This window comes from Leptinotarsa decemlineata, unplaced genomic scaffold (genome assembly GCF_025532065.1).
Source record: "Leptinotarsa decemlineata unplaced genomic scaffold, Ldec_3_MD MMD2_tig00026299_RagTag_RagTag, whole genome shotgun sequence".
In the NCBI taxonomy this organism is placed as follows: domain Eukaryota; kingdom Metazoa; phylum Arthropoda; class Insecta; order Coleoptera; family Chrysomelidae; genus Leptinotarsa; species Leptinotarsa decemlineata.
Window position 1 is genome coordinate 8,800,638 of NW_027412676.1, and position 25,031 is coordinate 8,825,668.

A 25,031-nucleotide genomic window follows, 5' to 3' on the forward strand; every position below is an offset into this window, starting at 1 on the left:
TGGTAAGTATGATGGGTAAGGCAGAACTTCGTTCAATATTCAGACGGTGATTCGTGCGGTCAGGCGTTGTCGTGGAGCAGGATCGGACCTTTTCTGTTGACCAGTGTCGGCTGATGCTGACCTTCGGTACATTTCGTTGATTCAATCAATCAATTATTAGGACTTTGCTGTGATGGTATGGCACGGTTACAAGTTATAGTGAATCAGATCAGCCTCTGACCACCATACAGTACCCATGGCCTTTTATCAGTGGGTTTTCGTCTTTGAGAAGTGCCTGGCTCATCGGTGTCCAACCACTATCCTAAATATCTCCTGTTGTCGAAAAGAATCCACTTTTCATCACAAATCCTCATCCTGTAAGCAGACCACTTCGAGGCTAAAATCTCCGGAACGAAATTTCGCAAACCAGGCATTGCCTGGTTGATTTTTCGGGCTGTTTCGGCAGCGTTTTGGTTCAATTTTAAGTCGTAAAGAAAATTTGGACAAAAATTGCTCAACGACATCATATAGTAAATAATGAGCTGAAAAGCGGAATAAAATTAAAATCTTGAAAAAATTAACAGCATCAATGCATAGAGTACAAAATTCTCTATTGATCAGTATATACTACGGCAAATTAAAATCATTATTTATTGACATATGGAGCTACAAAAACACGACATTAAAACGGACAAAACTTTTAACACACCCTAATATTATTATTCAATGAATTTCTTTCAACTGAAAGTTTGTCAGATAATAGTCTGTACGCAATATACAGTGAAGGGTGTAAACGCAGCAGTTGGAAAAAAAAAACAATCACGTAAAATACACCAGCTGACGAGATTAAAATTTGCAAGCTGATTGAAGGGATATAATACTGAACAAACTGAAGAAGTCGGCAAGAAGCATGCCAAAGGAAAATTTGTCAGCCGGTGTATTCAAATAGGCAATAAATGCTCCTGCCTGGATCCTAAGTTCACAATCTTTTTACCGAGATACAGCCAGATGACGTTTTGATTGATTTAAAATAGAATAAAAACTGTTCTTTTCGACATGTGTGGGAGGTACCTTTGCTCAACCCACTCATGGCACCCCAGCTGACATTCACGTAATAAACCAATCTGAAGTCATCTACCAAGTATTGCCCAGAAGGAAATGACTGACGAATTTTGCGCCTGGCAATCGAAAGTGAAAGAAAATCAACATGAATTAGGACTACTTACCTGCAAAAAGAGCACACGAATCAGTCCAATTAACACAACTAGAGCAATACATTGATGGATGTAACTGTTACTACGTGGCAGGAAATCATAATGAAGAAAAGAGAAATGAAACTTTCTATGTTTTTTACCACTTTTATTTGTAACTAACGTTTATTGTATAACATAGAAAGTTTCATTTCTCTTTCCTTCATTACAACTAGAGCTCTTCATTCCAAGCATGGTACTATGAGAAAACATTAATCATTTTTAAACTAACTAGACAATGAACTTCCCAAACCAAATTGCTTATTTTCACACTATGGATAGTACCTTACTGCAAATTTTGTCAAAAATATGACATTTCCATCATTGGTTTGACAGCTTCCTAATGCAACAAATAATCTTTTTTGATTTTGATATGAATATTCTATGTGAAACACTCTAATTTTATTGTGTTCATATGTTATGTTTCGAAGTGCTTTGTAAAAACTACTTGTTTTGTTTTTGATAATTACTTACTGTAGGCAGTTTGTGCTCTGGTTACTCTTGTTTTTTGTTGTTTTTTCGATTTCATCTTATCCCCACTCCCAGAACCACTGTCATCTGTTTCCGAACCGGAAGAATTTGATGACGATTTTCCAGAAGATGATGCCTCTGCATCATCAATAAAATCCTTCAAAGAACCTTCAGATTCTTCATCATCAAACTTCTCTTTTTTTTCGCTACCCTTTTCAGCCAGTGTTCTTGGATGTGTGCAAATTCTTTGTAGTTTCTGAAAATCTGTGAACAAAAATGAAGTTCTATTTGAACCATCACTTTGTCGAGCATATTTGTCCATGTAGTGTTGGTATAGTTTGACTTGAGTTTCTGACAGCTTCACAAAAAGAACGTATTCATATTTTGGAGGCAAGTATGGTTCTAGAACAGCATAATCTCTACGCTGTACAACACCATCTAGGAGCTTGTGAAGCACATGTGATCTTTTTCTCATCAGAATAGTGTCTCGTGGTGTAGAATCGGTGTATTGACCATTAGTAATGGGGTTCACAAACCGGTTCATGTATTCTTTGTAAGTACCAAGCAGATTGGGTTTTATGAATTGCACCATGCACCAATATTCCTTAAGGTTGTTCTGTAGTGGTGTACCTGTGAGGACTATTCTGCGAGCAGTCTTAATTCTATTCATTGCAATACTCAAATTGGTTTTCTCATTCTTGAGTAGGTGACCTTCATCGCACACCACCAAATCTGGACCTGAAATAAATCATGTATTTTCAAAACGAAATAAGAACTGATCGTTATGAGGTACCTGGATCGATGAATCCCACCTGAAAAGCGTTCCTTAGCTTTTTACTAAGTTTCTTATTATCAGGGTTGCTCAAGTTTCGAAACATGGCATAACTTATTATTAAAACTCCTCCTTCTTGATGCCATTCATTCACAATGTACTGTCTTTCGAAATTTTTCTTACAAGACACTAGTTCATAAACCTCAAGTGTATCACTACTGGGAATCCACTTTTTGAATTCTGCTTTCCAATTCAAAACTGTACTCAAAGGACATACGATCAAAACTTTATTTACATTCGTCTTCTCGTGGTTGGTCAACAAAGTATGTGATAATGCAATAACCTTAAAATTAAAATGTCACATTTTTAGCTCAATATTGAAAAACCTTTATTATAATTAGTAAAGTCATACTGTCGTTAAAGAAATGGAACAAACAACAAACATTAGGACAACTTTGTAACAGTAGAATATTTATTTCTTCATGTTTCAATAAACAATATACTGAATATTACTCAAGTTTTTTCCCAACACCAAACTGTTTTTTAACACCTTGCCATGTGTTTCGATCACCAAGTGATCATCTTCAAGAGAACGATCAAACTGATCTTCCTTTCTAAGATCAAACTGTTCTTCCTTTCGAAGATGATCTTCCTCTTGAAGATGATCACTTGGTGATCGAAACACATGTCGAGGTGTTAAAATAACGGTTTGGTGTTTGGAAAAACCTCCAGTAATATTCATTACTACACTAAAGGTTCCAAACAGTGCATTACAAGTAAACAAAATATCGTAATAAATCTACTGAATATACTATTCTCCTTACACAACAACATAGTATATGATGCGAACATAAATTTTACAAATGACCTGTAGTAATTTGAAAAGGGACTGTTTTCAAGTAGAGATTAGTTTTTGGGAATCGCTAAATAAATATTTCAGTAATTAATTTGTTATAGTAACTATTGAAATATATGTTATAACACATGGATCAATAAGTCCCGAGACTAACAATGAAAACAACATTTTTTTTACAAAATTTTTTTTTATTCATCAACATAATCTCCTTTTAGGGTGATACAATGGTTCCAACGCTTTTCCAATTTTTCAATACCATGTTTATAAAAAAATGTATCTTTCGCTTCAAAATAAGTTTCAGTTTCAGCAATGACCTCCTCATTTGAGCCAAATCTTTTTCCCTGGAGCATTTTTTTAAGATCAGCAAAGAGACAGTAGTCACTGGGGGCTAAATCTGGTGAGTATGGGGGGTGGGGAAGCAGATCAAAGCCCAATTCGTTTAATTTTGCCATTGTTTTCATCGACCTGTGGCAAGGTGCATTGTCTTGGTGAAAAAGGATTTTTTTTCTCTGCATGTGCGGTCGTTTTTTTGCGATTTCCTCCTTCAAACGTACCAGTAAGTCAATATAATAATCACTGTTGATCGATTTACCTTTTTCGAGGTAGTCAATGAAAATCACGCCATGCGCATCCCAAAAAACTGACGCCATCACTTTGCCAGCTGACTGCTGCGTTTTCGGACGTTTCGGACGGCTTTCGCCAGCTGTGCGCCACTCAGATGACTGCCGCTTTGACTCTGGAGTGTAGTGATGTATCCATGTTTCGTCCATGGTCACGTAACGACGCAAGAAATCTTTTTTGTTGCGAGTAAATAGCGATAAACAGCTTTCTGAATCATCGACTCGTTGCTGTTTTTGTTCCATCGAAAGCAATCGCGGCACCCACTTAGAAAAAACCTTTTTCATGCTCAATTTTTCATGAAGGATAGTAAATACACCTCCATATGATATCTGTGTCATCTCAGCAATCTCACGGAGCTTCACTTTACGATCTTTCATTACAATTTTTGTCACTTCACTCACATTTTCCGGTGTAACAGCTTCCACAGGTCTACCCGAGCGTTCTGCGTCATTTGTGTTGGTACGACCACGTTTAAACTCGGCAAACCACCGACAAATCGTTGCTTTTGATGGACAAGAGTCCGGGTAACATTTTTCAATCCATTCTTTCGCTTGCACGGTGTTTTTACCCATTAAAAAACAATGTTTTATCAGAACACGAAACTCGGTTTTTTCCATTTTTTAAACAAACTACAAAACGACTTTACTCTAACCTCGATAACTCAGCTGTTTCTGGTCCGATCGACTTAAAATTTCGACACGTTTCAAGCAAAGGTTAGTACTCTAGAAAGACGTGGTTACTGGTTTACTAAGAGCGCCATCTCTGGGTTAGTCTCGGGACTTATTGATCCATGTAGTATTTGAGTTTTTCAATATAGTTTTTGAAAATACTTTTATTTTTATGAAACACCAATATACAATATAACTAGTTGAGTTGAAACACTTTCTTCGCCAAATGAATGAGAAGGCTCTGTGTCTGTGTTTCATAGATTTTCCCCACTTGGAACAACTATTTTTGGACTTACTGAATCCAAAGTATGTAATAGTGCTGAATTATACGATAAATGGAAGTCGAATTGGAACTGCATAATCCTTACGACGTAGTACTAGACAATGAGGCGTACTATTTCATATAACATATATGTCAATTTATTCAATCTCTTCAATCCTTTGCAAATAAAGCCCCATTTGTCGAGAATCTCAAGTAGGTCGGGCAGTTGTAAGTTATTTTTATTGTTTTGCCCTCAATTTTAAACATTAAAGACTTCACAACAAACTATTGTTTTATCGAAAACAAAAGCCTTCTCAATTTCTCATTAACATACCTTAAGCATGGCCGATTACACTTTTGTTTCTTATTTTTTGGAAGCAGATATTTTTTAGTGTCACCTATATGACGTTTTACATAAAATATGACCGGGTTTAAACTGGAGCAACTTTGGTCAATCCTGAAAGATAGTCTGGAAGTACTAGCATATAATGCAGTTCCAGTATGTGAGAGCATTATTTATATTGGATTACTACAGTTCCGCCTATCAAGTCAAAATATTATTTTGAACTAAGTAGGCATATTTGAATACTGACTATAAATCAAATAACTACTCCTCTGGGTTATACCAAGAAGGGCATTGAATTATATCAGACAGGTATCAGTCCAGAATCAGCTTCAGCTTTCTTGGTACATTTCATTTAAAGAAAACCCTGATTATTTTATAAACAAGTAGTATAAGTGAACCTAACCTACTAAATACAAATGAAAACATATTCTACCTGTAATGTTTTTCCTAATCCCATGCAGTGGGCTAGAATACATCCAGATCCAGGTTCTTTTTTTAACCTTTCGACAGACTCAAAGCAAGCATCCCACATGAATTGGATACCATTTGCTTGATGTGGTTTCAATTTTTTGACAATTTTTTTATGAACTTCAAGTACATCTTTCTTTGTATTCTCGTCATGGTCCAAAACAAGCTTTTCTATTTTAGAATCTTTCTTTTCTTCAAAAATATTATTATACTGAAAGTAAAGAAAGAAATGGATACTTTTACAAGTCAAGATTTCACCATTGATGGACTTACTTTTTTTTGCTTTTCAGCGATACGAGCCTTACGTTCCTTTTCATCAGCTTCTGCCTTTTTGGTAGTTGCAGATAAAGAGGCTCTATCTAATACCTGAAAAATCACTAGTTGAATTTTAAAATTACATTTGCCACGTTAAACTTACTTTTCTGATTTGTTTTCTGGTAGATCTATCTTCTTCACTACTACTACTACTGTCTTTTGTTTTCTTAATTCTTTTACGTTTGGGCTTCCTGAGAATTATTGAAACAGTTACAGATTATTGTTGTTTATTTTAAAATAATTCAAAATAGAAACTAAATTCAGGACTGAACTTACTTATTTTCTTCACTTTCTCCCTCGTCTTCACTAGATTTATTCGAATCTGATTTGTCACTCTCTATGTCAGAGTCTTCACTATTGTTTTTCTTCTTTTTATCACTACCAGATTCGTCCGAGTCAGAGAGAACAATGGTTTTTTTTATCCGTTTTTTGGCTTTACTGAAATTACAAAATTGTGAATGATTTTAAATTAGCAATTAGTTGGCAATTATTTCATTCAAAAAATAATATCCAGTTGTGAAAAACTGAGGCAATTTCTTTAACGCAACATATATATTATGATCTTTTAGTGTTTTGCAGATGAAAACAAATACATAAGAATGCACATAAAGGATCCGGTGGAAAAAGTATGAAGTTCCATTTGAACAGATTCTGAGAAAAGTAAATCTTAAGTTTCAAATCCACAAAGTTCTTTTTGCACGCAGTACAGCGTTTATTTCGTTTTATGAAATAAACAAGAGCAAACTTAAAATTGATGAGAACATTCCTTGCCATTCTTGAGATGCTGGAAGACTGGAGACAGGAGGTGGAAGCTCAACATTCTTTCTAGGACGCTCAAGAGTCTCATCGTTCTTCAGCTGTGCAACATATTTTCAAACGTGATTTTTAGTTGACTAATTGTTTTTCCCGAAGCCATTGAGCGTGTTGATACTTCGTGTCCCTAGCATACAAATGCCACTGAAACTACAATTCCGACGTTTTTCCACTGGACCCTTCATATGTTCGTGATTAATGATCTATAAATTTTGTGTAAAACCAAGCAAGCCTTCGGCAACAAAAATTTTTTCAGACATAAATTCACAATAATACCTCCAACAAATCTGATAAGAGCTGAGGAATCTACATCTATAATGTTGTGAAGTTGTGAATATGAAGCCAGCATGTTTTCCTTAATACATTATCAAATCTGAAGGATATAGGAATACTTATAAAGTTAAAAAACATGGAAACAACTGTACATTGTAGAAACGGGGGATGACTCAAATAAAATTAATATATTTCCAGTTAAAGAAAACATTTTGTAGACTTCTATGAAGGACCACACAAAAAGTCGAAACACTACTCAAACTCGATCTTTGGGATAGCCTTCAACTTCTTCCGCAATATGCTTTTAATATCATTTGTTTGTGACACACCAGTCCTTTAAGGTTTTCAATTTTTGGAAACATGAGAAAGTCACCAGAGACATGTCTAGAGCATCGTTACAGTAATATTTTCGGCCAAAAATTCATAAGGAAGCAATGGAATGTGAGCAGGTGCATGAATTGTTTTTCCACAAATCCGCTTTTTTTTCGTATTTTCACGCAAATCATCGGCGACTTCTCTGATTGTGATTCGACAATCGTTCATAACCATTCCTTCAACTTATAATTTGAACTTAACTTGTACTAATTTATGTTTCATCAGGATATCACTGATGTTAAATAATATTGCACACACATAAAAATTTATTTTTTATTTTATATCTTTCTCAATCAAGTATGTTGACTTGAAATTTGTCAAGTATCAATATATTTATTTACATTATGTCAAAGTTTGAAAATCCAAACTATGGTTTCCACCTCTGGCTGCTCCTATTCCAAATATTTCACGTTGAATAAAATTTTCGGTTTTAAAGATTGGTCAAGCCATCAACGCCGACATTACAACTTGGCAAACAAACTTGGATGTCACACCAATAGGTGGTTCCACTTATGTCTTGAATGCATTTACACAGTGATTTTTATTATTCAATTATATACAATAAAATTGGACTTCTATAAATACTAAAACTGTATTTTTTGGTTAGGTTTCACAATGTTTGGAGTTATATTTTAAAATTTTAAATCCCAGATTACCTTGACTCTTCAAATCATTAATTAATCAAGTTCCCTTATAATAAATGACAATAAATGATCTACATAATTATCATGAATGTAAAACATATAATAAAAACCATTTCAATTTGAATTATCTTTAGCTTTTTAAAATTTAAATACTTCTTGCTGATAAAAGCAAGCATACCTAACGATATCTTCTCTGGATTTTTCATTCTTCGAACAAAATTTACTAAATTCCTCATCAGTATCACTGCTGTCAATCATTTGGGTGGATAATTTGTTATTCTTCGTTGTATTCTTGTTACTTTTGCTATTATCACTTGATTCTTCATTTGATTCCCTCTGAAACAGTGAAAAAAATCTTATTTTTTAGTAGAAACAAAAACACTATAACTTTTCATCCTTCTCATCTCTCATAAACTCAAGTTTTATAATTGTTCTACAAATAAAAAAATATTTTTCGGTAATATCGATAAATGTTTAAATAATCAAATGATTCTACTGCCAAACACGAAATCACTTTCTGTCACTCTGCAGCTTTCATTGTTGACATATAATTTAATAATAACAGAGACCAAAGAGCTAGAGCTGAGCAATTATCCAATTGATTGCGTGGTGTGAAAGCTGCTAAGAGAGAGACGATTTCATTTCTTTAGGAGGTTGATGTAAAGGCAATGGGCCACCGTCGGAACTCTCATTCATCTGTCATCAGATGGTGTCTTTATATGGTTTTCGTCAAACCATTTCTTACTCACGATTATTCTTTTTAAGTACCACTAATGAAACATTTTGATTTACCCTTCTCAAAGATCATCTGAAAATTATGAACAGCTGAAAAACCCAGAATTTATTGAAAGTTTTGAAGATCTTTTGAATAAAGAATTTATCATTTGGATGAATAGAAGATACCTTCCATTTCAGTATCTTAATATCAACTTGTATATGAATAATGATTAATAATTAATTTGTCACAGCGAAACCTTGCTAGTCAGATTTCTTGGCAGCTGCACGTGCTTAATGGACAGCAATTCACCTACACATGTTTTTTTATTCTGACGCAGTAGTTGGGAGCCTTTGTCATTTTGAAATATTGAAACATATTATTACATAGTGATAAGTTCATATCATTTCCGGATGTTGGGGAATATTTCAGATACTCCTTACGATATATAGATAGATATTTATTTTCTTCTGTTTGCCACGTTTACATGGATCAGGTAAGTGAGCAAAATTACATAAATGAAAAATATAAAAGTCAAATATGCTAAATATAAAATGCATGGACATGGATCATCAATTCAGGGTATGAAAAATATAAAGAAGTATGAACCATGTACAATTACATAAAATGCAAAAAAATGAAAAAAGTAAACCTATAGGAGTATACACAGACAATTGAGGATCAGAAATGAGTGGAATATTTCAGTGAGATACAAGTCACACAATGACATGACAACATATGAATAACACTACACAAAATGAAGATTTACTACACATTAGAGAAAAAGTTCCATAAGCACTAATCGCATACTTACTTGTTTTTTCAGTGGCCCCTTTGTATTGTTGTTTTTTGAAAATTAGTGTAGAGCAAGACTTCATTTTGTGAGGGAACAAGTTGAAATTATTTTTTTTAAGGACAAAACACAAGCACTACAGGAAAATCCTTAAGACACTTTCAGAGCGGTGCCTGTGCGAAAGTAGCGATTCACATTGGATTTGAATCCCTGGAGATTAAATCCATTTGGAAAAACGTTCTCAGGAAGTTTATTGCACATCTCCAGATGAAAGAGTTCTCAAACAGTGAAGTTCGAGGTGAAATGAGTTGAACCTCAAAACGATGAGCAGCCACAGTCCGTCACATATTTCTGATATGTACCGGTCTTGGTGGAATCAAATGTGTGGTCACTTGAACACTTCCCATGAAAGTATCTATAGAAGAGTTTCAAATCTCCAACCTTTCTTCGATGTTCCAGGCTATCAAGAACTCATGTAAAAATCACCAACAATACCTATATAGTAGGAGGCAGATCGTGTAAGGACAGTCTACTTCCGAACACGTAACAAACACCACTTTCCCTAAATAGTAGGGAGCGGATCAAGTAAGGTTGGTCAACTTCCGAACACTTAATGAAAATCACCAGTAGATGACAAATGAGACTTTGTCGAAACACCGTAAGATCAATCCAAGTGAGGATAAAAATAAAGAAAAGGATCAAAACCTGAAAATCAGTTCAGCATTCCTGTTTGTGAGGACCTTACGATTTAACACACACACACACAAATATATATATATATATATATATATATATATATATATATATATATATATATATATATATATTGAGTGAATTCAGTCGTTGCCGTTTCAGAGGATCGACCTCCCTTTTAAAACCATGTTGACAGTTTTGCGAAATTTCGTATTTATCTAGAAATGAATTGAACCTATCGTGGGCAGCTTTTTCAATAACTTTGACGATGGAACTAACCAGTATAATTGCCTTATAGTTTTCAATCAGTTGCTAGTCTCCTTTTATAAAAACTGGTATTGTTTTTGAAACTTTTAATTTGTCTGGAAATATTTCTGTAAGTAGAGACGGGCTGATTATTCGTCTGAGCAGGTTCTAAAACATATTTGCAGTCCTTTATTAATCTTACAGGTATTTTCTCTAGTCCCACCTAAGTCTGGTTTTTGAGATTTAAGGTAGTGCTGATAACTTTGGGTTCACTATAGGGATGAAAAAAACATAGTGGCATGATTGACAAAATTTATACCATTGTCATTACATGCCTTAGAGTATTCGCAACAGAGTTTACAAAATGTGTTCCAAACAATACATAAATAAGCTGAATTGAAGGGATTATATTTTTAGAAGTGATTAATTTTTGGGAAAGAAAGTTTTTGGCTTTCTACTACTCCATCTTGATACAAAAAACAAGGATGAGGGAATCTTCCAAGGAGAGGAAGAAAGTAATCAATTCTAAATTAAGTAACTCTATACATGGATGTGTAGATCATGCAAAGAAGTAACTTTCAGATACAAACTGAAAGAAAATCCTCATGAAACAGCTACTTTACTTTCATATAAACATTGAATAACACGAAAGAAAAAAATTCTTTCAAAACAAATACTTCTATATGAACACTGAATTATACAGAAGATACTTTTCTCTACTTAGTTTGTATTTCAAACATTCGTTGTGGAATACAAATCAGATAACATTCACATGAATTCTACTTTAAATGAATAGTAATAAATTGCATAGAGTTACTTAATTTATAATTGATTACTTCCTTCCTTTCCTTGGAAGATTCCCTCATCCCTGTTTTTTGTATCAAGATGGAGTAGTAGAAAGCCAAAAACTTTCTTTCCCAAAAATTAATCACTCCTAAAAATATAATCCCTTCAATTCAAATAAGATTCCTCTTGGCTGGGTTCAAATCAAATAGGTGAATGAATGACATTACGATGTCATCGACGACATAAGCAGATCAAGCTTATTCCGTGACATTAAAAATCGTAATTCATGAATGAACTGTGTGTATTTTCTATAATGTTATCCAATTTGGTACTGAAGAGCCTTGGGGCAAGTGTCTTAAGGCGAAACATCGGTGTATACCAGTGAGGGTGCAGTGTTCCATGTAAGTGCAATTTATTACCATTCATTTAAAGTAGAATTCATGTGAATGTTATCTGATTTGTATTCCACAACGAATGTTTGAAATACAAACTGAGTAGAGAAAAGTATCTTCTGTATAATTCAGTGTTCATATAGATATTTGTTTTGAAAGAATTTTTTTCTTTCGTGTAATTCAATGTTTATATGAAATTAGCTGTTTCAGGAGGACTTTCTTTCAGTTTGTGTCTGAAAGTTACTTCTTTGCATGATCTACACATCCATGTATAGAGTTACTTAATTTAGAATTGATTACTTCCTTCCTTTCCTTGGAAGATTCCCTCATCCTTGTTTTTTGTATAAAGATGGAGTGGTAGAAAGCCAAAAACTTTCTTTCCCAATAAATAAGCTATTGTTGATTCATCAAAATACTTCAATCCATCGTCTTGTAGGAGTAACATTTCCAAAATGTTATCCAGGTTTTCGAAATTGATGATTAATTTTGAAGAAATTTCTTATATGAAACCAACATCAGGAAAATGATAAGCAGGAATGGCTTTGAGTAATTGCAATCTATGCTGCATTTCAGTGATAATGAAACTCCAAACAGATATCACCCTTACTAGAGAAGCTTATTACAAGATTTCCGATAATTGAAAATCGAATTCCTTCAGAGTATCATTTCTCGAACTAGGCTGAAGCGGACAACAAACAGGTTTGTCATCGCCCCATCTGCCTGTGAACGAAGTAACCAACCGCGAATCCGAAATTTGAATATCGGTAATCATAGACACTACTTTACACTGACGAGTGGTCTATTGCGGCAGTTGTATCACCAACAGCATATGCAGGAATAACTTCAGTGAAGAATCCTGCACTGACACCTGTCAGATATAATCCAACGCCCTTTGTGGTATTAGCCAGGGGAGTAGTTGTTTTCTGATAGTATCAGTCCATTAACCTCAGTGTAGGGAGTTGAGACTGGCCTGAACGTATTGTTCCTTTAGATGATTTAATATATTTAAAAAAGGACACAAATTCAGCATAAAAAATATATAAAATTTGTCTTTATATTTATCACACATATAAAAACATTATTGTAGTGATGTCGCTCGGTGGTAATTTATTTGACAAAAGACAATCACTTTTCACACATAAATATTACACAAGTGTTACATTTGCATAAGAAATGCAGATAAAATCGAAAATTGAACTCTTTGGATATTTTGAACAAAAAAGTTGAAAAAGTATTTAATTTATGCTAGACAAACAAATACTGGAGTCGTCATGATGAAATGGCTGGACAAGAGGGAAGTGATACTGCTTAGCAAAAACACACGGATATAATGAAAAAAGTGCAGCAGATGGGGGAAATAGAAAAACAACTTATAATCACTGATTATAATGATACCCCAAGTCCTTCACTTATATGTCAGATAAAATGCAGGCAATTTTCCATTGCATGAGGAGGGGAAATAAGTGTTATACGAAATTGGGCGCCACATTATTGTTTGGATCTGCGATGGTGAATGACAATATTACTTACAAAGTAAGGCAGAACAAAATGTCTATCACCGAATTCAAAAAGCAGGTGGCTTCAAAGATGTTAGGTAAATACTCCTACAAAAATGTAGTACATTCAAATGAAAATAGAGATCGTCATAAGCACATTATAGCTGAGAAAAACTTGGAAGAAAAGGAGCTCGAAACAAAAGCTGGCGGTTTAAAAAAAATCTTATCATCCGTGTTTTTCTTGGTGTCATCGGCATCGACTACATTGGTCATTAGCCTCGTGTCCTGAATAGGCAATGTTAGGGAGCATCATGGCTATTCGCAGTCCGTCAGACATTTAATGTTGCAGAATCATCCCAGCTTCAACTGGATAAATTCTTTCAAATAAAAATATCTGGTCAATGTTGGGATCGAACTCCCGACCGACGCACTACCACTGCGCCAATTCACCGCTTCATCTGTGTTGTTCAACGTATTTCCAGTCAGCAAAAACTTTTGTATTCCTCAGCCAGATATTTTCAAACTATATGAACTACAATTTATATTGCTGCATTCAAGACAGGCTATCCAAAATAAATTTCAGCATTGAGGTATGAACCTGATACCAAGCTGTCCCAAGGCTTTGAGACATTGAGGCATAGAGTTGATGCCACCCGGGGCTTAACGTCTTAAGCTACTTGCTTTAGGAATATTCATATATTCAGCTATATATACTTCCTGCCTAGTGAAAACGCTTCAGATTTGTAATGTACACTTGTATGCGGATGATACTCAAATTCATTATAGTTTTCAACCCAGTACGGTAGTGGAGTCATGTGACCTTATAAATGAGAAACTTGATAGGTTCATTGAAGTTCCAGAGGATAATCTTAGTATTAATTGCAGTAAATCTAATGTCATTCTTTTTGGCAACAAACAAGATGAGATTTCTGATAGTGTAATGCGCGATGTACACGAGATAGTAACTTGCGATAGCACCTCTGAGAGTGACTTCCGCTAACGTTTACATACAAGCAAATAATTGAAGCAATTTCTTGCGGCAATTGCTATCCCAAGACAACTCCGTGCATACTTTCAGCAAGTGATTGCGTACCTATTTATACGATATAGTGGGACAGTAGTGTGATAAAATGTATCGTCACAGAAAAAGAGTCGCAGCCGCAGCTGTTGTTATTACAATAGGTTTGTTCTAGCAGCGATTTCAAACGATACGGAATCGTACGAAGCATGCGCATACGAATATAGGCGTTCTAGCAAAGCAAATCCAGGATTCGAATTAATAGTCGCATGTTCTAGCGAAGACGAAATCCAGTTTACAAACCGTATGAGAACTGTCGAAGTAGTCCAGAGGAATTCGTAAGGATTTTCAGTTTGTGACATGCGCAAATATTCGGAGTGATCGAGTGATCCGATATCACGTTTGTTATGATTTTGGAATATGGATTTGTTGGTTATGTTATGTACTAAAGAAATGAGAAACCAAAATAGAAATATTTAGTGGCCTGATAATTGGTTTAAAAATCTTGTTTTTTATAGAACGGCAATCCTCAAAACTGTCAATTTTTTCATATTTGCATTTGGAAATTCAGGTGAGTAAAATGATTTTATGTTTTTGAATGAAAATCAAGCAAGAATTTGGTGATTTTCAACTATGCATCAACTATTCAACTCCATTATTACAGGTAGGATTAGCCGAAATGTCATCAGAGTCATCAAGCTCTGAATCAAATTGGGGAAATAATTCTGAATCATCCAATGATGAGGAACTTGTCGAAATGCTGTTTCATCACCATGAGGAAGAGGATGAAGATAATCACATCAATAGAGATGCTGCAGACCACAGAAATTTTGTAGCTTGACAAGTTTTAAGATAACAATAAAATTGTAATATTTCTGTTTGTTGATGTTAATTTCATTGTTTGGCATAAGTTAAATAAACATCCATTCAGGTAAAATAAGAATGATTTTTCAAACAGTATAAAAATATAATTTGCTCAAGGGTGGGTACTTTACGACCGGATTAAGAGTCAATTAAAGTAATCGGTGCTGAGAATGACACCACATCCTGTCATTTGCTAGAGAGACAGCACAGCCCTAGCACTGATTATTTCAACAGGCTGTTAATCGGGTCGTAAAGTACTCGTCCTAACACATAAACTAATAACTTCTTTCTATATAATATCACATAACAGGAACCCTATGTATGACATAAGATATCAAACTAAATCCCTCATACTAACATTGAATTCAGAATTTATCAACATCTGAATTCTTATCTTTGCTCATTTGTCTGAGCAAATTATTTCTTGTTTCTAATAATTCATTTCTCTTCTTTCTTATTTATAACTTTTCTTTTTCCAATTTCAACATTTCTTCTATTTTGAATTTTTCCATTTTGACCAAGCCGATGACTATTCAAGCCAATTCAATATGTTCATTTTTATCGGTTTTCACCTTCACTTTTCGCTGCACAAAATATAAATTTCAAATTTCCAACTAATAAGTCAGTTTAAATGACAATTTGACAATTGAAATTTATCAACACAAATAAGCATTCTAGCAGGACATGAATCTCAAACTATTTGCAACCAGTCTCACGGCATACATGCGCAGTTGGCCAGTCCATAACACCAGCTTCAAACCATCCGAAATTTCTTGCTAGAACAAACCTAATGTTGCGTTCAAAAAAACAAAGAGAAAGATCTAGAAAAAGATTATGGGTTAAAGAGTGGATAGCCCAGAGACCAACTGTTGGTACTGATATAATGTTATTACCTGAATTGAGAAGTGAAGATCCAAATCAATTAAAAAAAATTCTGCGTATGTCAGAAGCCGATTTTAATTTTTTACTAGAGTTAGTGTCTAGTAAAATATCAAAAATTGACACAAATATGCGCGAATCCATTAAAGCAAGAGAACGATTGGTTCTAACGTTAAGGTTTTTAGCTACAGGTAAATATTTCAATAGTAACCTATAAATAAAATATTTATATTAAGGTAACATTAATTTTATTTTGCCATATATAAACACGTCCAAATTTAAAAACAAAGTATTTCATTCTTTCACAATTAAACTAACTTTGGCTACTGCCTGTTAATAAGAGTAACTTTTAGTTTTCTAAAAAAATAAACAAAACTTAATCATAACAAAAAATAAAAACGTTTTTTGTAGGTGATTCATACCATTCACTCATGTATCTGTTTCGAATCCTTTTGTATGTACGATCTCAAGGATAATTCCTGAATGCTGTGAGGCTCTGACGGAGGTCCTAAAAAATGATTACTTTAAGGTAAGTCTAGTTATACCATAAGCACTTCAACACCACCAGACGTAAAATTAGTATTACATATAAAAAATGTATTAAGTAATTTTAAGAATCGACTTTGCTAAAAAGTTTATTCTGGCTACTTGCAAAGTTAAATGTTGTGCCTAATAATGTTATGTTTAAGTGCAGTTAGCCAACTATTTATCTATTAATTATTTTCATTACCTGTTTCACGGAAAACTTCAGACCTGAATGAATTTGCACTGTGTGAGGTTGATGAATGAGCGATGGGAACTGGATGTATTATGGGTTGAAACGTGGATGGTGGGACTGAATAGATAGATGCCTCAGAGTCTCTCGAATATGATGATGAATGTGAGTGTATGGACAAAGCTGAAGCACTTCTTTCATTGGCGTCAATTTCTGATATGTCTAACATAGCTTTCTGAATGATACATTTCATGTTGCAAAGATCTAAGTTCAGAAGCAACAAAGTCTCAAAATAAATTGAACTCATCACACGGTTTGTTCAATTCAGTCATTGCTTTTTCCATAGTAGCATCGTCAATGCATATACGTTTTTTTTTATTTGTTTTTTTGTCGGCAGTTGTAGGCGTTGCCTCAGTTAAATTTTGCAAAGTCTTATTCGCAATGTTTTCTAAATTATCCTAAAAAAGTAACAAAATAATTATTTTCAGGTCCCAAATACATCAGAAGAATGGTTGGAGCATGCAAAAGAATTTGAGGAAAAATGGAACTTTCCTCATTGCGTTGGGACTTTAGACGGCAAGTATGTTGTAATACAAGCACCCCCCCGCAGTGGAAGTTATTACTATAATTATAAAGGTACAAATAGCATTGTCCTCATGCCACTTGCTAGCGCAAATTATAAAATTATATACGCTAATATTGGCGCTAATGAAAGAATATCGACTGTGGTTTATCAACAGCTCTACAAAAAAAATTTATAAATTAGCCCCCTCCAGAGCCATTAGTTGGACGTACGAAGCAAGTACCATATGTAGTAGTTGCAGATGATGCATTTGCCCTGAAGCCATATTTAATGAAACCATATCCATTCAGGAATCAACCCGGCATTAATCGTGTTTATAATTATCGTCTTTCAAGAGCAAGAAGAATAGTTGAAAATGTATTTGGGATCATGGCTACAAGATTTCGAATTTTAAGAAAACCAATTGCACTTGCACCGGAAAAAGTAAAAACAATTGTAACAACAATATGTGTCCTTCATAATTTTCTTATGTCCCGTAACATGTCTACTAATCTGTATGCTCCGCCAGGCACTTTCGATACTGAAAATGAAAACGGAAACTGGCGTAATGAAGGATTACCAACAGAAAATCTGTTACCGCTACAATACGGAAATGCTCACAATTACTCAGTAACTGCTAAAGAAATTCGAGAGGAAATTCGTGATTATTTTATGTCGACCGAAGGGGAAGTTTCCTGGCAATACAAGTATATTTAAAATTGTAAACGAATTATTTACCAACAAAAACTAAAACACTTAATTTAAAAAAAATGTTTGTTTACTTACCAAGTTATCCTCGGTCTCAGCCACTTCATTCTGATTGATAAGGAATTTTAATGCTTCAAAATATTCCCAAGAACTTTTGTAGATTTCGTCTGTATCTTGACCACTTTTTCTTTTTTCAATTTTTTTTATATTCTTGGTTAGTTTGGGTGCGAAGATTGTGAAGTTTCCGCTGAATTTCCGTCTCGTTTGAGTTAAATTTTTCGGCTATGATTTTTAGCGCTTTTTGTTTTTTTACTGTATCCCTATAAATTTTTGATTTTATTTGCCATAATTCTGGAAATTCTTCAAACATTCCTATTAACGCATATGTCTCTTCCTTTGTCCATCCACGCTTATCATCTTCCATATTTCTTTTTTCACTTGCAGTTAAACTTTCAACAAATCCGAAATAAATAGGTGATTCCTAGAGCGATCTCCTAACAAGTTTACACTGGTACAAGATTCTCACCGCAACCGCTTGCCGTAAATATTTTCACTTTCTGGGAGACTACTCTTAGAGAGTGTTTACAGGCGCAAGTATAGGTGGAAGTACTCTCAGACAGTGACTTTTGATAGTTTTACTTGCTCGTGTACACCGCGCATAAGTATTGTAATAAAAAATGAAGTACTTCAAAACGTAAGTGAAGCCAAAAGTTTAGGTATAATGATGGACTCCAATTGAAAATTTGAAAAATATATATATCAGCTTATTCAACGTGCATACTTGACTCGTTCCTTTCACCGCCAATCTTTAGATAAGATTTATTCAGGCGTAGTTATACTTATCAAATATGTTCAATATATAATCAGGTTCCTACTATGTTCAAATCCTACAGTTTGCCTATAAGAAACACTTGTTTTCAATGCAATCATAATATACGTACGATGGAAGATTAGAAACAGGTGTCATTGTTTTAATTTCATTCTTACATATTGTTAAGTTCAACCCACCTAGCGATATTACTTAAGGTTAAGAGGAAAAACAGTTTATGAGCTGATTTTACACTGTGTCCGTAAAGTATGGAACAAATTCATTTTTAGCTAAACATATCATTTTAAGAAATAATCCTGAAACACGTCGATTTTTGATGTTAATTTACCGTATTTAAAAATAATAATCTAATATACAGGGTGAATTACGTTCGAGTAATGACGTCACCGTCATTTTTTTTAAATGGAACATCCCCATTTTGTCTCAATTTTCGGATTACTCTAGCTGAGCTGATTCCAAAAATGTATCACATATTGATTCCAATTGGTACAGGGTGGACAAAAATACAGTAGTTGTGTGTGTGCTAATAAAGTAACGCGTAACATTCTTTATTAGGTAAATTAACAATATTATCAAAAATACTTATTGTCTAGCGGCAATTGGTTTGAATGTAACACCCCGTAGTTTGCTACATGTTTAGAGTAATAAAAATGAGCTTGTGGTCTAGCAGACAGAATATGAAAGAAATTATTTCTTATCTACATTTATAAAAAACATAGTCGTCTAGTTTTTTGTGAAATATCATTATTTGTTTAGTAATTTATTGATGTTCAGTGACAGTTTAGTACTACAATATTTTTGATATTCGTGAATATTCGAATGATTGCTTAGATTTAATTGGAAGTAGAAATGGAGTTAAGTGTAAAACAAAGAATTCAAATACTTATGATGATTGGGTATGGAGACAGATCGCGAACTCAGATGGAAGTGTGCAATTTGTTTAATGATAAATATCCAGAAAGACCTATAACGCGTTCAACAGTCAGTAAGCTGGAAACGAAATTTTGAGAAACTGGTATGGTTGCAAATGTACGCAAATCAGGTCGTCCCCCTGCAAATGCTGATATAGCATTAGATGTTTTACTGAGTTTTGAAGAAGATGCGCACACTTCTGTTCGTAAAGTTAGTCGCGAAATCGGTGTTGGCAAAACAACGGCACACAAACTATTGAAGCTTGAAAAATGGCATCCTTATAAAATCAAACTTGTGCAAGAATTAAACGAAGATGATCCCGATAGACGACTCCAATTTTGCGAAGAAATGATGGATGAATGTCACCGAGACCCTCTCTTGATACAAAACACTATTTTTTTCTGATGAGTCCACTTTCACGGTAAATGGTGAGGTTAACCGTCAGAATTGTAGATACTGGGCAAAAGAAAACCCCCACTGGATGCGTGAGCATCATACACAATACCCTCAAAAGGTAAATGTATGGGCTGGAATTGTACGAAATCGAATCATTGGACCCTACTTTATCGAAGGTAATTTAAACGAGGCAAAGTACCTTGAGTTTTTAAGGGGGTATCTCGTACCTACTTTACGTAATTTATTTCCCAGCAGACGTAATCCTGGAGGTTTTGATGAAATTTTATGGTTTCAACAGGATGGTGCACCTCCACATTATGCTGTAGATGTTAGAAGGTACGTAAATGAAATTTTCCCGAACAGGTGGATTGGTAGACGTGGACCCACTGAATGGCAAGCGAGGTCACCAGATTTAAATCCTTTGGATTATTTTCTGTGGGGCCATCTGAAGAATGTTATTTATAAAACGAAACCAGCAAATATTGAAGATGTACAAGTGAAAATTCGAACAGAAATAAGCAATATTACGCAAGAAACCATACACAAGGTTCAACAAGAATTTGTACACCGTTTGGGTTACTGTCAAATACAGCAAGGGCTGCAGTTCGAACATTTAATATAAAGTCATGTATTCCAGCATATTCTGTCCGCTAGACAATAAGTATTTTTGATAATATTGTTAATTTACCTAATGAAGAATGTTACGCGTTACTTTATTAGCACACACACAACTACTGTATTTTTGTCCACCCTGTACCAATTGGAATCAACATGTGATAAATTTTTGGAATCAGCTCAGCTAGAGTAATCCGAAAATTGAGACAAAATGGGGGTGTTCCATTTAAAAAAAATGACGGTGACGTCATTACTCGTCATTCACCCTGTATATTAGATTATTATTTTAAAATACAGTAAATTAACATCAAAAATCGACTTGTTTCAGGATTATTTCTTAAAAAGACCTGTTTAGCTAAAAATGAATTTGTTCCATACTTTACGGACACAGTGTATATCATCTTAAACTGAACTTCGCCTTTTGCTTTGGGCCAAATTCACATTATATATGTATTCTTTTCATTCTATAAATGGAAGAAATAAAGTCGTTTTTTATTATTATTATTGTGATGTACTGCTATTGAAAATGTATTTAATCACCCAGTATTTCCATATTATTTATTTCGGTAAGAAATACCAATGTTTTTTATGTTTTGCTACCTTTGTTTTTATATTGTATGTTCGCAGTCTATTGGAAATGTTTTGAGTGAATAAAGGACCTTGATATTTTACTTGCAATTAAATAATTTCACCCAGTCATTCCCAATACATTACAGAAGTGGCGACGAGGGGTGTTAACACTTCATAAAAAGTGTCAGAACCCAGTGTAATAGTGTTTTTTTTTTTGGACAAACAGTATTTTGGCTCGCGAAAATGCCAGATCCACAAACAAATCGAAATCCATCATATTATGGACAAGTACGGGAATTCAGTGCTCAAGATAGAGACTGGGTAATTTATAAGCGTAGACTTGATAATTATTTCCAAGTAAATGATATTGCTGATAAGAAAAAGGCAATATTGTTGAATGCCTTGGATGAAGATGCATACAAGTTGATATATAATTTGTGTCTTCCGAAGTTTACAGAGGAAAAGAGTTATCAACAACTCACAGAACTGTTCAATCAGTACTTCAAAGTGTCCGAGTCACGGTTTGTGGCCAGATCGAAGTTTTTCGCAGCTTTCAAGAATCAACATGAAAGAGCCAATAAGTGGGCGGCAAGAGTTAGAAATTTAGCGCTCAACTGCGAATTTGAAGAATCAGTAATTGATATGATGTTAACGTGATCGATTCATCGTTGGATTTGATAAAGGGTCAGTTCAATCTAGACTTTTCAGGGAAAAGTCAACTTCCAAGTTTGCAGATGTTTTAGAAACTGCATTGGCGGAAATGGCGTCAGATGATAATTATGCCAGCAGCAGACAACCATTCATCAAATCGGAACCAGGAGTACATCATGTTTCTTCAAGAAAATATCGGCACACTGCAGCTTCATCATCGCAAACATCACACAGTTCTAAACCTAAGAAGAAGTGCAAGTGTTGTGATAGAAATAATCATAATTCGCAAAATTGCCGATTGCGTAATAATTTGTGTAATTTGTGCAAGAGCAAAGGGCATATGAGTCCTATGTGTCCGAAGAAGAAAGAAAATGCAAGAGGAACATCTACTCCAAGATCCATTCAAAATTTTATTGAATGCGAAAATTTGTTTTCGATAACAAATAAAATGGTTGTAGACAATCCATATATTGTACATGTTTTAATTGATGGTAAAAGTTACTCATTTCAACTTGATACAGGTGCAAGCATATCGGCTATATCTGATAGTTTTTGAAAAGAAAACTTCTCGAATTATGAACTATCTCCTCCAGATAGATGTTTAAATGTTTATACAGGTGAAAAAATGTTCGCTTTGGGTATGTGTAGAGTCACTGTTAGCTATAATGATGCTCAAAATATTTTGAATATTTTTGTTATTAAAAATGGTGGACTTCCTATTCTCGGTAGAGATTTTATGTCTCTGTATAAACTTGGTATAAATCAGATACATTTTTCGACAGAATCGCTGGATATACAAGTTTTAATGGGAAAATATTATTCAGATTTTTCTCCAGGGATAGGAACTTTCAATAAAGGTACAGTTTCTCTGAAATTGAAAAATCAAAATGTAGTTCCAAAATTCATTAGAGCAAGGCCATTGCCATATGGTATTCGTGATCAAGTTGATGTAGAATTGAAAAATTCACAAGATTCAGGTATAATTAAACCGGTGGACTATTCTCCTTGGGCGACTCCTATTGTGCCAGTTAAGAAAAAACGGTAGTCAGAATTTGCGGAGATTTCAAAATCACGTTGAACCCAGTTTTAGAGATTGATCATCTATTCCCCTGCCGCGAATAGATGATGTTTTTTCAAAATTACAGGGTGGAGTAGTTTTTTCTAAAATTGACCTTTCGCAGGCTTACACACAAATATGTCTAGATGAAGATTCTAAGGTTTGAGTTACAATTTCTACCTATAAAGGTCTTTTTCAGGATCAAAGATTACCATATGGAGTTGCATATGCACCTTCAAAATTTCAGAAAATCATCGAATCTTTGACCCACGACATTGAAGGATGCGTATATTTTTTAGATGACATACTCATATGTGGAAGAGATTGTAGCGAACATCTAGAAAGATTGAATCGCCTCTTTTCTAGATTACAGGACGTGGGGTTAAAAGTTAGTCCAGATAAATATAGTTTTTCTTTACATAAAATAAGTTATCTTGGTTACATAATAGATAAAGACGGTTTACACACGTCACCAGAAAAAATTTTGGCAATAAAAAATGCACCAGCACCTACAAATGTTAAACAGTTACAGTCTGTATTAGGTATGATTAATTATTATGGGAAGTTTATACCCAATTTAGCTACTTTATTACACCCACTATATGAACTTCTAAAAAAGAATGTAAAATGGGCATGGACTACAAATTGTGAAAATTAATTTCAAAAGGTGAAAGAAATATTGATGTCGACAAGATTATTGGTTCATTACAATCCTGAATATGCATTGAAATCAACCACTGAAGCAAGTCCCTATAGGTTGGGTTGTGTTCTTTCTCATGTTATCAATGGACAGGAACACCCAATCGCATATGCCTCACAAACATTTTCGCTGGCTGAAAAAAATTACCCTCAAGTGGAAAGGGAAGAGTTATCAATAATATTGCCATTGTGCAAATTTTACCAATATTTGTATGGTAGGGAATTCACACTTGTTAGTGATAATAAATCACTATTTGCGATTTTTAATCCCAAAAACGGTATTCCACAGTATTCAGCCAATCCTTTGAGACGGTGGGCTGTAATATTATCAAATTATAGATACAAAGTAGAATACGTTGAATCGGAAAAAAATAACGCGGATTTTTTATCTCGATTGCCAGTCCAAAATAATGAAAACAAAATTTGGGAATCAGTTGATGTAGATTATATAAATTATTTTTCAGATAGTCAATGTTTATCTACAAATTTCAAATCTATTAAAGAGTCTACAAAACTTGATGAGGTTTTACAAAACGTTATGAAATTAATGAAAAATGAGTGGCCAAAGTACGCGAAGAAAAATATTAAATTCAAACAATTTTATATGATTCGAAATGAATTGACAATTGAAAATGAAGTTTTGTTGTGGAATAACAGAATTGTTATACCTGAAAGTATAACCTGGACAATTGCTTGAGCAATTACATTTGTCACATCTTGGGATAGTAAAAATGAAATCAATTGCAAGAGCAAATTTTTTTTGTCCGGGAATTAATAAAGATATAGAATTTACATGTAATAGTTTCGACAATTTTTCAGTGAATAAAAATAGCCCCCCAAAAACAACATTGATTCCTTGGAAATGGCCAGAAGAAGTTTTTTCTCGTATTCACATTGATTACATGGGGCCTTTTCTAAATAAATATTTTCTCATAATTTTAGATGCTCACTCAAAGTGGGTGGAAGTTTTTCCTACTTCTAATATCACATAGTACACATAGTAATATTGCATAGTACATTTGCAAGGTATGGGTAACCAAAACTTATAGTTTCGGATAACGCGAAATCTTTCACAAGTGCTGAATTTCAGTAATTTTTACAAAAATATAATATTGAACACATTACATCATCACCATTCTTTCCACAGTCGAATGGCACAGCCGAAAATACCGTCAAAAATATAAAGAATGCGCTGAAGAATTCTCTAGGACGAAATGAAAATATTGACATAAACATCGCATTGAATAATTTTCTATTTGATTACAGGAATTGTATTCATAGTACAACAGGAGTCTCACCCTCAAAATTAATGTTCGGGCGTG

General features: G+C 34.1%; 1 protein-coding gene and 1 long non-coding RNA gene across 3 annotated transcripts in view; one reads left to right on the forward strand and one right to left on the reverse strand.

The window, feature by feature from the left end:
• The window catches only part of LOC111513631 (uncharacterized), a 44,672-nt gene that overhangs the window by 13,768 nt on the left and 5,873 nt on the right, over positions 1 to 25,031 (reverse strand). For both annotated transcript variants that reach the window (XM_074180531.1, XM_074180532.1), the window contains exons 5-11: positions 8,292 to 8,449; positions 6,285 to 6,446; positions 6,112 to 6,199; positions 5,967 to 6,059; positions 5,659 to 5,904; positions 2,494 to 2,815; positions 1,704 to 2,438 (exon numbers count right to left, since the gene is read on the reverse strand). In XM_074180531.1, coding sequence (XP_074036632.1) covers positions 1,704 to 2,438; positions 2,494 to 2,815; positions 5,659 to 5,904; positions 5,967 to 6,059; positions 6,112 to 6,199; positions 6,285 to 6,446; positions 8,292 to 8,449 — 1,804 coding nt within the window. The remainder of the gene's footprint in view (positions 1 to 1,703; positions 2,439 to 2,493; positions 2,816 to 5,658; positions 5,905 to 5,966; positions 6,060 to 6,111; positions 6,200 to 6,284; positions 6,447 to 8,291; positions 8,450 to 25,031) is intronic.
• LOC141484896 (uncharacterized) lies at positions 15,826 to 18,064 on the forward strand. The gene is made up of 3 exons (XR_012466868.1): positions 15,826 to 16,186; positions 16,407 to 16,524; positions 17,199 to 18,064. It is a non-coding gene; the product is annotated as an uncharacterized lncRNA (long non-coding RNA).